The 13,140-nt window shown below is 34.8% G+C and overlaps 2 protein-coding genes across 2 annotated transcripts in view; one reads left to right on the forward strand and one right to left on the reverse strand.

Annotated features, from left to right (window-relative positions):
* Window positions 1–1,864: 1,864 nt before the first annotated feature.
* Window positions 1,865–13,140, reverse strand: part of LOC135134095 (nucleoside diphosphate kinase 7) — a 116,369-nt gene continuing 105,093 nt past the window's right edge. The window contains exon 3 of the mRNA XM_064062699.1: window positions 1,865–3,206. Within this exon, the coding sequence (XP_063918769.1) occupies window positions 2,037–3,194 (1,158 nt within the window). The 5' untranslated portion in view covers window positions 3,195–3,206 and the 3' untranslated portion in view covers window positions 1,865–2,036. The remainder of the gene's footprint in view (window positions 3,207–13,140) is intronic.
* Window positions 8,163–13,140, forward strand: part of LOC135134008 (tigger transposable element-derived protein 4-like) — a 28,084-nt gene continuing 23,106 nt past the window's right edge. Inside the window, exons 1-2 of the mRNA XM_064062575.1 lie at window positions 8,163–9,692; window positions 12,553–12,587. Of these exons, the coding sequence (XP_063918645.1) occupies window positions 8,163–9,692; window positions 12,553–12,587 (1,565 nt within the window). The remainder of the gene's footprint in view (window positions 9,693–12,552; window positions 12,588–13,140) is intronic.

Here is a 13,140-nt window from a genome sequence, read left to right on the forward strand (position 1 = left end):
GAAATCTTTAGAAAATGGCGAAAGATTCATTTCGAAAATCTTAATTAAAGGCGGAAGATTCATTCAGAAAATTTTTACGAAAAAGCGAAAGATTCAATCCGAAAATGTCTAGTAAAAGGCGAAAGATTAAGTCCGAAAATTGTTGGTAAAAGACGAAAGATGAATTTCGAAAATCTTTAATACAGGCTGAAAGATCAAGGCCTAAAATCTTTAATAAAAGGTGGAACATTAAGTTCGAAAATTTTTTCTAAAAGAATATAGACTCATCATTCATTCATTCGGAAAATGTTTAGGAAAAAGCGAAAGATTCATTTCGAAAATCTTTAGAAAAAGGCGAAAGATTCATTTAACAAATCTTTAGAAAAAGGCGAAAGATTCATTTCGAAAACCTTTTGTTGACGCCAAGAGAATCATTCCTAAAATCTTTAGTAAAGATGGAAGATTCATTCGGAAAATCTTTACGAAAAAGCGAAAGATTCAATTCGAAAATCTTTAGTAAAAGGCGAAAGATTAATTCTGAAAGTTTTTAGTAAAAGGCGACAGATTCATTTCCAAATTCTTCAGTAAAAAGCAAAAGATTAATTCCAAAAATCTTTAATAAAAGGCGAAAGATTAAATCAAAAAAATTACGGCAAAAGACGAAAGATTAATTCCGAAAATGTTTTATAAAATGCGAGAGAATCATTTCGACAATCTTTAGTAAAAGACGACAAATTCATTCCAAAAATCTATAGGGAAAGCGAAAGATTATTTTCGAAAATCCTTAGAAAAAAGCGACAGATTGATTCCGAACATCTTTAGTGAAAAGCGAAAGATTCATTCCGAAAATCTTTAATAAAAGGCCAAAGATTAATTCGTAAATTCTTAAAATGTTTAATAGAAGCTGAAATATTCAATCCGAAAATCTTTACTAAAATGTGAAAGATTAAGTCCGAAAATCTTTGGGAAAAGGAGAAAGATTCATTCCCAAAAAACTATTTAGGAAAAGACGAAAGATTACTTCGGAAAACCTTTAGGAAAGACCGAAATATTAATTCCAAAAATCTGTATTAGTAAAAGCGAAAGTATCATTCCGAAAATATTTAGAAAAAGGTGAAAGATTCATTCAGAAAATCTTTTATAAACGCCAAGAGAATAATTCGTTTCGAAAATCTTTAGTAAAAACCGATACATTAATTTCCAAAATTTTTAGTAAAAAGCGACATATTGATTCCGAACATCTTTAGTAAAAAGGTGTAAGTTTCATTCCGAAAATCTTTAGTAAAAGGCCGAAGATTTATTCATTCATTTTTAGTAAAAAACGACAGATTAAGTTCGAAAATTGTTGGTAAAAGACGAAAGATTACTTCCTAAAATCTTTAATAAAAGGTGAAATATTCAATCCGAAATCCTTACTACAAGATCAAAGATTAAGTCAGACAAGCTTTAGTAAAAGGAGAGAGATTCATTCCGAAAATCTTTAATAAAAAGCGAAAGATTAATGCCGAAAATCTTTAGCAAAAGTCGAAAGTTTACTTTGGAAAGAAAGTAAATGCCGAAATATTCATTCCGAAAATCTATATTAGTAAAAGGCAAAAGATTGATTCCGAAAATCTTTAGTAAAAGCGGAAGATTCATTCCGAAAGTTTCTAGTAAAAAGCGAGAGATTCATTCTGAAAATTTTTAGTAAAAAGCGAAATAATCATTTCGAAAAGCTTTTGTAAAGGACGATTGTTTAATTCCGTCATTAAAGATCTTTCTCTCTAAAGTAAAAGGAGAAAAATTCATTCAGAAAATCTTTAATAAAATAGGAAATATACATTCTTTAGTTTGATGGGCTTCGGGATTATAGGTTCAAAATGAACACAAGGAGAACAGAAGAGCATAAAATGCATATTCTTTATTTGCTCAAATCCGTATATAAAATAATGTATAACACTGTAAAAAGCTTTGGTCACTTAGATTAACTCACTGTGCTCGCTTACAACAATGAAGTAAGAAATGAAATGATTTTTTCGTGCAACACATACATATATTTATTTTGAATTCTACACATATTAACTTAAAATTTTGAAGAAATATTCCAGCTCTAATTCTGTATCTTCCTTCAAATCCGTGCAGTGGACAGCATTCTTATATTTATCAATTCCAAATTTCGCCCTTAACGAATTAGGCCTGATCTGCCTTGCCACCTCCGAATCACTCGGCCCTACGAACTTCCTAAACTCCCCATGAACATCAATATCATCATTCTTCGCCGAAATTTCCAACGCAATACACGGTCCTTCCAAAAAACTCAACAACAAAGCATTAAAGTCGCTCACAACCCCCTTATACACCTCCAAAAACTCCTCCGCGTTAGCGTTATTCAAATAAAACGCCTGCATCGCCGTAATCTTGAAGTGTGAATCCGTTATGAAACTGATAATGTATCCCAACTTCCCCTCGCTAATAGCATGCGGTTTGACAACGCAACAAGTGCTATTTTTCAGCTTCAGCGTGGTTCGCGGAGCCTTCCTTCCGTCTTCCGGAAAGAACAACTGTATTTTCTTCGTAGCGCTGTCACAATCGTCGGCAGCGTGGAAAGCATTCAGCGCCTTTTCCAGCCCGTAGATGGCCCTCAGGCTATTGGGGGCCGTCCGTCTGGCTTCAACCGGGTCCGTGGGGCCGACGTTCTCCTTCCAGCGTTTGATCGCGTCGTCGCCCACCAACTCCAAGGCCACTATGGGCCCCGAAGTCACGTAATCTACGACGAAGGGCAGGAAAGCGGAGCCCCGGAGGTGGTCGTAAAGCTCCAAACACTCACTTTGTTGCAAATGGCACATCCGCACTTTAATAATCTCGAAATGTCGGTCTTGGATCTGGTTGAAAACTTCCCCGATTTTGTCGATTATGCTGGGCTTGATCACACCGAAGGTGTGCTGTCTAGTGTTGCCGATAACCTGTTTGGTGCGGCAGTCGGCGTAGTCGGTGATTTTGAGTTGGCGGCCGTAAATGCGGATGGTGTTCCCGACGAAGACGTCCTTCCGCTGCAAGCCCTCGTAGAATGACCGTTTCAGGAATATGCGTTTCAGATCGATGTCGTATAGTTCAATTGTGCTGTCACATGGGTAATAATTGAGAAGGAGCCGCTTTTGATAAGCCGACTCGTAGTCGAACCACTCAGCCACGAAGGATAATTTGTCAGTGTAATCGGTGCCGAACGATGCTGACATTGTCGATATTCACTGAAATGAAAAAACGAATGTGACAGGTTACGTCAACTGATTATTTTTAATGTAGAAACAGAGGCGGACTTAACCAAAGTATGCACTATGCGGAAAAAGTGAATTGCGTTGCTTACTGCATTAATGGCTTAATTTTTTATTAAGTATTGACTGAGTGAAAAAAGAGTGGCTATGCTTGTAGAACCTTTCACGATTGTTTGAAATTTGCGCCATCTGTGACAATCTGACAGATTCATTTTAAGTTATAATTAAGGCTCGGATAATAATATGGAAAATGCATATTTTAGTTAAGTGCATTTTTATGCATATTTTAAAATTTTTGCTGCATTTTTCGTGGTAATTGGTGAAAATCTTAATTTTAATACAATTGTAATATAGTTGGTTATTGGCAGTATGCAAGTAAATGAGTACCGACCTTTTCTAGTAATGCGGACGGGTTTTTCAAAGACTTCATTTGTGGGCACCCCAATCAGGCGCATTACTAGAATTCTTTACCTAATGGCCTGTAAGCCAGGTGTTTTAAATACAGATAGTTCTGCAAATGTATTTAACGGGGGGTTGGAAGAAATGGAAAATCTAGAATTTAGAATTGATTTTTTCCAAATTCATTCATCATCAGAGTTGGGGACAAATACTTTTAAAAATATCTAGATACAGATAAAGATATATGGAAGATAAAAGTATCTAGATACAGATTGTTTTCGATTTTTTCGAAATGTATCTAAATACAAGATACAAGAAAACAGATACTTTTTGAAACTTTGGCGAATAAAATAACTTACTGAAATAGTTATTTATGTACCAAGGGCACAAAGAAGATGTTTATATTCGAGGGCAACGTTTACAAAATCAAGGGCCTCTGGCCCGAGATTTTGTAAGTTGCCCGAGATTTATAAACATCAAGTTGTGCCCGTGGTGCATACAAACTTTTATTTTTCACGAGAAAATCTAAAAAAAAGACTAATTTATATAATTAATTCGTAAAAAAAAAAATTACGTGGCGTTGATTTTGTTGTCAAGGAGATTCTATGTTTATTGCAAACACGGCGTCTATTCACGGTGTCAACACGTATATTTTCGACCGCGGAAATGAATGAGGAAAATTGTGAAATTCCAGAAAACATTGCGAAGAAAGCGCAAAAAGCCAATGAAAATGTGTTACCTGGAACATCAGGATCCATATATGAAAAAGAATACAAAATTTTCCTTAATTGGAAGATTAAGAAGTGGCTTACTTCCAAGAATTGGTGAGTTATTCTGTTTATAAAATAATTATTTAACTGTGTTCTTCATTTTTAGTCAGAAAAATATTCACCCAGTTCCTTATGGTGAGAATATAATTCATGAATCACATGACCCCATTTCTTCCAATAGAATTTGTTCATGCCCTTAGTTACATGTCTTATCACAGCGGTAATAATTTTATTGCCTTATTGTGGTCTGTTGCTACCTAAATTTAAAAAGTGTCAAATTTGACAAATTTTAGAATTTCATAATTTTTTTTTCTATTATGGCTTGCCAACGTTGGGGGCAAGCTCAAAACGACGAAATCAATTCTGTTATCAAAAAATGTGTTCATTCATTATATTCTCATGTCGAATATAACTCGTGATATGATTAATAATCGAAGATATGGCTCGTGAAACCGAAGCAGCACATTCAACTCGTGCTTCGCACTCGTTGAATCTGCAGCTCGGTTTCACTCGAAATATTTTCGATAATAATCATATCACTTGTTATATTATAACTGAAAATATTCGATGGTCAAGACAACTTTAAGAGTAAACGACAACATAGACATTTCTAATTATCATCGTTTGACATATTTCTATAAAAAACCCAAAAGGTTATGTGGCAAAAAAATCCCGAGTTTTGACTGGCGAACAAGTAATCCATTTTCTAAAAGATGCTTCCGACAACAGATATTTACTTCAGAAGGTAAACTAAGTTATTTTTTGATGATTGTAATTAATTTAAATACGAATGTTTTATGCTGTAAAGGTAGTTGGAGGATGAGTGAACACAATTCAAGATTTTTATATAATACGTTATTCGGTGCTAGCAGAATGGAAGCAGTGGCAGAAATAATTCCAATAGAGGCACCTCCGAAAAGTTTAAGTTTACCTGAATAGTTTGGTATGAATAGCAAGTTTGTAAATTGTAATTTGTATCTTCGTTATTAAATAAATTGTCAAAAAATAAATAAGTGGTTAAAAATAAACAATAATTTTTTTAAATTTTTGTTTAATTCGGTTTAGCAAAATAGGGCATAATGAGAGGGCGTAATAACTCTTTATGCCCGCTCATTGTGCCCCGGATATAAAATGCCGCTTTACGTTTATCAAATCATGGATATAAAACAAACATTATATACGAGTGAAAAATAAACATGTTTATGTATTTTTTTATGTATTATTTAATGAATTTTTAAAATTAACAACATTTCGAACGTATTGTCACCTAAATTATTTCTTCTTGGTGTCAGAATTTGGTTTCCGCTACTAAACACCCGTCCCACAGGTGCAGAAGAAGGGATTGTGGTATTAAATTTAAAAAATAAACATATTACTGTAGCATAGTTATTCAAGACTGAAAAATCTTTTCTTTTTTCCTGCAAATAAGCCATCGCTTCGCTGTTTGATGTGTCGCAAATTGTGCAATATTTATTATTTACGCTTAAAAAGAATTTTTTGTTTGTTTTTATTCCCATACTAGGTACAGTATCCATTGTGTTTGAGTATATCTAATAATCATCTTCAGCATTAAAATTAATATTTCCAAAGAATACGGGAAATGATTATTCTGTGCTGAAGGTCTGTTGTCGGCAACCTGTCATAACTTATTATTCTTCAATATCGGCTTACGATGTTTTTATGACCATGTCCGGTAATCGTCTATCCCGGCGCGGCAGGTATTATTATTATTATTATTATTATTAGTTACGTTGGCCAACAGGTATTACAACCCAATTACAGACCAACGGGAAAAACTTTGGCTTTAGATGAAACAACTCTGTTAACAACAGCTAATATTACTGCAGTACCCATTGGGATACAGAGACACAGCGGATTTAGAAATACGTATACTTTATAACCACATACCAAATTAAAGAAGTCTAAAGTAACTACCTAAAAATATCAAAATCATTCTGGTGAGTGTTGTACTGGGTGCACATTTCATAAATAGGTGAGTGTTTTGTGATATTTAAACGAGGAGTGGACAAGTAAAAACAGGGACAAGATCTCGATGCCAATCTGGGAACCAAAAAGTATAATCTATCAAGTAGATTAGGACAGTCAAATTGAAAATGAATAAGTTTACGCAGAAAGGACATGGACGCATTTACTCGTCTACTATCTAGGCTTTGAAATTGAAAGCGTTCTAAAAGAAGGGTATGAGAGATACCTCGCTCAGGATATATGCCATCAACTTTAAATACTAAGTATTTAAGAAACCGACGTTGTATTTTCTCCAAGGATTCAATATGAATACGGGAAAATGGGGACCAAACCACACTAGCATACTCCAGCTTAGAGCGGACATACGCAAAGTAAAGAGTACGAAGGCAGCTAATGTGATTAAAAATTTTACCACATCTCATAATAAAACCAAGAGATTTTAGTGCTCCTGAACAAATGTTACTTATATGGTCAGCGAAAGTAAGCCTCGAATCGAATGTAACACCCAGATCACGAAAAGTATCAACTCTAGTTAGTATACCGTTATTAAGGGTATAACCATACGATATTAAAGATGTCTTGTTAGTAAACGACATGATGTAACACTTAGCATAATTTACAGGTAGTAGATTGGAATTACTCCAGTTGTGAAATGTGTGAAGATCATTTTGTAGTGACAAGCAGTCTTCGAATGAATTAACTTCTCTGAATATTTTTAGATCATCAGCATACATGAGAACATTTGATTTGATATCCCTAACAACGTCATTGATGTAGATAACAAAAAATAGCGGCCCCAATATAGAACCCTGTGGGACTCCAGAAGAGACAACAGTTTTGGAGGATTCATAGCCATTATACTTTACAACTTGAACTCTGTTGGATAAATAGGAACTGATTAAGTCAAACAGGGCACTTGAGAAGCCGAAATTTCGCAGTTTTACAAGTAAAAGGCCATGATCTAATTTGTCAAAAGCCTTAGAGAAATCTGTATAGGCCACATCCACCTGGCGTTTAGCATCAAGATTATCAGCTACAAACTGCGTGAATTCGCAGAGATTGGAGGTGGTAGATCGTCCATTAACAAATCCATGCTGAGACACAGTGATTAAACTCCGGGTATTAAATGAGATAAATTTATGTATAATAGTCTCAAAAATTTTCGCAAAATTACAGATTAACGATATAGGCCGATAATTTTCAATCATAGTTCTATTTCCAGATTTAAAGATAGGTGAGATGATAGACAATTTCCACACATCTGGGAACACACCAGTTCGAAAAATTAGATTGAATATTATCATAAGAGGAAAAGCTAAAATGGATGCACAGTCGAACAGCAGAAAAGCTGGAATCCTATCATGACCAGATGTAAAGTTAGGTTTAATTTTCTTTAAAGCCCACAGTACATCAGGTTCAGAAATATTAGTACAGATAATATTACAGTATTGTCCGGTTATAATGAACCCGCTTGTAATGAACTTCCGGCTATAGTGTACTGTATTTCAAGTAACGAAATTTTTTCCATATATCTAATGTATTTTTTTTCGGTTATAATGAACCACTGAATCCGCTTGTAATGAACTTTCGGATAAAATGAACTAAATATTATTCAAAATAAAGTGCAGTTTTCCGTTTATAATGAACTTTTCGGGGATTCCCTGATTTACGCGCTACGCATTTCCCCACCAACTTGCTTTCTGTGCCAGTCGATTCTTGGTCACTGTGTCGAAGTAGCGCTACATAAGTACTTACTTGTGTAATAACATTGTTCGAAATGGAAAAACAAAAACGTAAAGCTCTAACCTTAAAGGACAAGTATGATATTATACAAAAAATACAAAGTGGTGTTAAACAACGCGATGTTAGCCAGGAAATGAACTTGATAAAATCCACTGTTTCTATGATATGGAAGCAAAGAGAAGCCATTTTATCAGCGTATGGTCAGGGAAATTCTACGTGTAAAAAAATGAGAAAATCAAAGCACCATGAAATGGATCAAGGGCTTCTTAAGTGGTTTACACAAAAAAGACAAGAAAACGTTCCTGTAAGTGGTATTATTCTACAAGAAAAAGCTAATGAAATGGGTAGTAAAATCGAAAACAAAGACTTCAAGTGTTCTAAAAGTTGGATTGAACGTTTTAAAAGAAGACATAATATCCGAACAGGAAAAATTGTGGGTGAGTCTGCAGCAGTAGATTTGAATGTTGTTAATGACTGGTTAACTAATGTTTGGCCTCATATTCGGAAAAACTATGACAGTGAAGACATTTTTAACGCTGATGAGACAGGGCTCTTTTATCAAATGACTCCTGATAAGACTTTAAAATTTGTGGGAGAAAGTTGTGCTGGAGGAAAGTTATCTAAATTGAGGATTACAGTTTTAGTAGCTGCCAATATGTCTGGAACAGAAAAAAGGAAATTGTTGGTTATAGGCAAATCTGCCAATCCTAGATGTTTCAAAAATAAACAATTGCCCGTAAAATACAAATCAAACCGTAACGCGTGGATGACCTCTGAAATTTTCACAAATGAACTGCTTGAATGGGATGAACAATTAAAACAAAAAAATAGGAAAATTGTACTTTTAGTTGATAACTGTACAGCTCACCCTGAGATTAAACTAAACCAAATTAAATTAGTTTTTATGCCACCGAATACGAGTTCAAAATTACAACCGATGGATCAAGGTGTAATTCATTCATTAAAGAGCCATTATAGGAAAATTTTACTCGCGCAGATGATAGAGGCTATGGACAACGGAAAAACATTTTCAGTTAGCATTTTAGATGCTGTAAATTTTATTCACATGGCTTGGCAAAAGGTTAGCAAAGATACAATAGCAAACTGTTTCAAGCATGGAGGATTTTCTGAAAAAAGTGCTGAATTTGATGCAGACGATGAGCTTCCCCTAACAGAATGGTTAAAAAAACATGAAGATGATCCTGGACTTATTTTCACAGATGTGGATAATGCAATTGAAATTGCAGTGCAAGAGAAAATCGGGGAATTTAATTTTGAAGAATATGTGGAAATTGATAACGACATAACGGTAACAGAAAGACTAACTGACGAGCAGATTATAGAATCAGTGACATCAGTCATGGCAACAAGTGACGAGGCCGAGGGTGAGGAAAATGAGTCTGATGAAGATGTTGATGTTTATGTTCCTTCTCTTAATGAAATGGCGCAAAAAATGGCAGAGACTCGCAACTTTTTAGAATCGCGCACTGTTCCGGAGCCTATATGGAACAGCTTTTGCAACCTCGAACGCTATATTAGTGACATTCACTTTTCTAATAGATATGTACAGACAAAAATAACTGATTTTGTCAAGTAGACTTGTGTTTATGTGACGTCTTGTTATATGTAATTACATAAATAGCTATGTTTTTTTTTATTTTTAGTTTATAAACCAAGAAATATTTTTTGAATTGTTCCCAACGTAGAATTGAAGTAAATTGAATTTAAACAAACGCAGTTTTTATTTTTCCGTTAATAGTGAACTTCGGATATAATGAACTAGTTTTGTTACATTTTTTGAGTTCATTATAACCGGACGCTACTGTATTACTAAACGAATCCTCTGAATAAGCGTCAGCGATAGCTGTGGGACCCTTGTTTAGATTGAAGTTGCTACAGAAATGTTCCGCAAATGCATTTACAATATCATAAGGATTTGTTAAAAGACTGTTAGAGTATGACATCTGAGAGGGAATACCATTACAGTTCTTTAAATTATTAACATGTGACCAAAATTTACCCGGATTAGATTTGATATTAGATTCCAAATTCAATATATAACTACTATATGCTGTTTTAACGTCCTTCTTAATTTCAGTTCTAATTCTTTTAAACTCATCATGAGTTTCCGTGTTCTCAGTTTGTCTGAATTTACGTAATAACTTCCACTTGCGCTTCAGCTTACCAATAATAACTGGAGTAAACCAGGATGGAAAATTTGAGTTACGTCTATAACTAGATTTTGGTACATGCGAGTTGATTGCAGTATTTATCTTGTCATACAGATACGAGCACGCAGTATTGACATTGTGCATATTCTTAAGACTAGACCAGTCAGTATCATTTATAGATTTATATAAACTCGGGAAATCAGCTTTCCGAAAGTTCCACTGTTTCGGCTGGGAATTATTGGTGTTAATATGTTTCAATTTATTATCACGTATGGTGGAAGTAATTAGGAGGGATGGGTGGTGGTTATCTTCTTTCAACATAGGGTCAGCAGATTTTTGTACAGTGCAATTGAAATTGGAGATTACGAGATCGAGACAACGACCATTAATATTGCCAACATTATTATACTGCTGATACTAGCCAAATTGTAGAAAATTTTGAAGAATAGAAGATTTTCTGCTACAGTTGCTAGCTCTAGATGAAGTAAAATCATAATCCGAAATATTGAAATCTCCTACTATAATAACTCTTCGATTGTAAAGATCAGGCAAGTTCCCAAGTAAGTCGAATAACAATTCAAATTCATCAGTACATGCGCCCGGTTGAATATAAACCACAAAAATGTATAAAGATACCTGTCCCAACGAACATTTGACACCTAATAAGTCTGTAAACTGTAAGTCATTAAAGCCTTTTGATGACAAATCTAAACTATAGACTGCAACTGGTTGACGAGCTGCTAATAGAACTCCACCTCCTCGGGAAACATTCATTTTTTCAAAATTTCTATCAGCTCTAACTATGTGGAAATGACCTGGACAAATTTCAGAGCTTAGGACCGAAGTATTAAGCCATGTTTCCGACAAGCATACAATGTCATATTCACAACAAAACATAGAATTATAAAAATCAACTAATTTAGTGTTGATGCCTCGAACATTCTGATAATAAATGGAAATCTGAGAATAGGAGGAAGTGATATTGCCATGCTGTTGAAGACAAGACAAACAATTAGGTAAAGTATTAATTAGTTTAGTGTTACTTTCCCTCGTGAACTGACAATAGCAAGACAGAATAGAATGACTTTTGTGAGACTGATGATCAATAGGGAAATTGAAACTTTTAGCAGATATCGATCTAGAAGCAGCAAAAGAAGTTAATTGCTACAAATCAGATATACCAAACAAGTCAGACTTTACTTTTTTGATTAAATTTTTATAAAACACACAATGTGCATAATCCCAGCAAGCATGGGAAGTTTCCTCAGTACTCAAGTTATCTTTTGATTTAATACTGGTACAGTTTACGCACTTGAGTTGCTCACTTGTAGCTTGACAATCCTGTAGCACATGCGCCTCGGAACACCTCGGACAAGAAATACTTTTTTTACATGTTTTTACAGAATGATTGTAGCCATTACACCTATAACACCGTATGACATCAACGGCATCATAGATGTTGCAGTCATCCAAACCAATCAGACAGTGACCGAGACTTAAAGCATTTCTGTAAGATGTGACATCAACCTGCAAAATTACTTGAAAAATTTTCGGATGATTTTTTACCGGCAGAAGTTTCACGAGAACACATTGCGAGGAAACAGAAAAAATATGCTTATTCTGTTTTAACAAGAGCGGCACTATCATTTCTTCGTTTATGCCATCAGAAATACCCGAAATACGAATGCGTGGCAGAGGTGTTTTGACATCATGAATATCATATTTCTCCTCCAGTTTATTATTTTGTACTAACCTCTTGAATTCACCAGGATCATGACATTGTAGGAGCACCCCGCCATTTTTTATAGATTTCACCTTTGCAATTCCGAGTTTATCCGTATTTTCCAGATTAAAAGATGTCACAATGTCAGATTTTGTTTGCATAGTCGTTTGAGTGGTATTCTTAGGCTTAATTACAACAGCGGATGTATTTTTAAGTGTAGCAGCATAAGATATAGCTGGGTTATTGTTATTGTTTTTAGAAATTTGGAGGTTGCAATCAGAATGTTGCTGCAACACTCTCGAAATTTCCTCACGCAGTAATGAATTTTCATGCTTTAAACCAGCAACTTGTTCGTTAAGCTTTTTAAAATTCTCATTAACTGTACGTGAAAACTCTGCAAAAACTTCTTTTAAAAAGTCAGGAAGCTTTTGTAGTGCCCCACTATCAAGTAAAGGATCAGCAGAATTATTAAGAGAGAGGGGGCTACAAAAACCACAACCCCATGTTAATATTGACCCTGTATCTTTTAGAGATGTTACTGCAGATTTAGTAAGGTTAACGCAAGGTAAGTGATAATTGGCCGCACATTCCTTCCGGCAACTAATATAATCCTCAGCCCTGCCTATGGTTTTATTGCACTTTCTGCATTTAATCGCCATACCTATCGATCCCCACAAGGGGGATACCAATAGAGGACAACAAGTGATAACGTATTTGTAAAAGAGCAGTATAAGAACTAGACAAGACCCCTATTTGGACACCATCTCACCAGTCAAGCAGACAAGCCTCCAAAGTAACAAAAAAGCAATCGTTCAGCTTGCAAACTTATGCAATTGAACCAATACAACTCCGCACACTCACACACAACCAACCAGTTCGACGTACCGCGATTATTTGTATATATATTTTAGGAAGAATTGCTGGTTCGGTTTAAGGAAAAATAAGTACAATTTCTTAGAAAGGTATTTAAACCCCTTATAGGATCAAAGGCTGCCTGGAAGGCCGGAATCACCAGAGTGCAACTTTAAATTTTCAGATTTTTGTTGAAACTCATTTTATTTTAATCTCGTTTCACGATTTCTGAGAATATATCACGATAAATTATTCTACCGAGGGTT

This window comes from Zophobas morio, unplaced genomic scaffold (genome assembly GCF_036711695.1).
Source record: "Zophobas morio isolate AGI-343-1 ecotype UQ-CSIRO unplaced genomic scaffold, CSIRO_AGI_Zmor_V1 ptg000023l, whole genome shotgun sequence".
NCBI lineage: Eukaryota > Metazoa > Arthropoda > Insecta > Coleoptera > Tenebrionidae > Zophobas > Zophobas morio.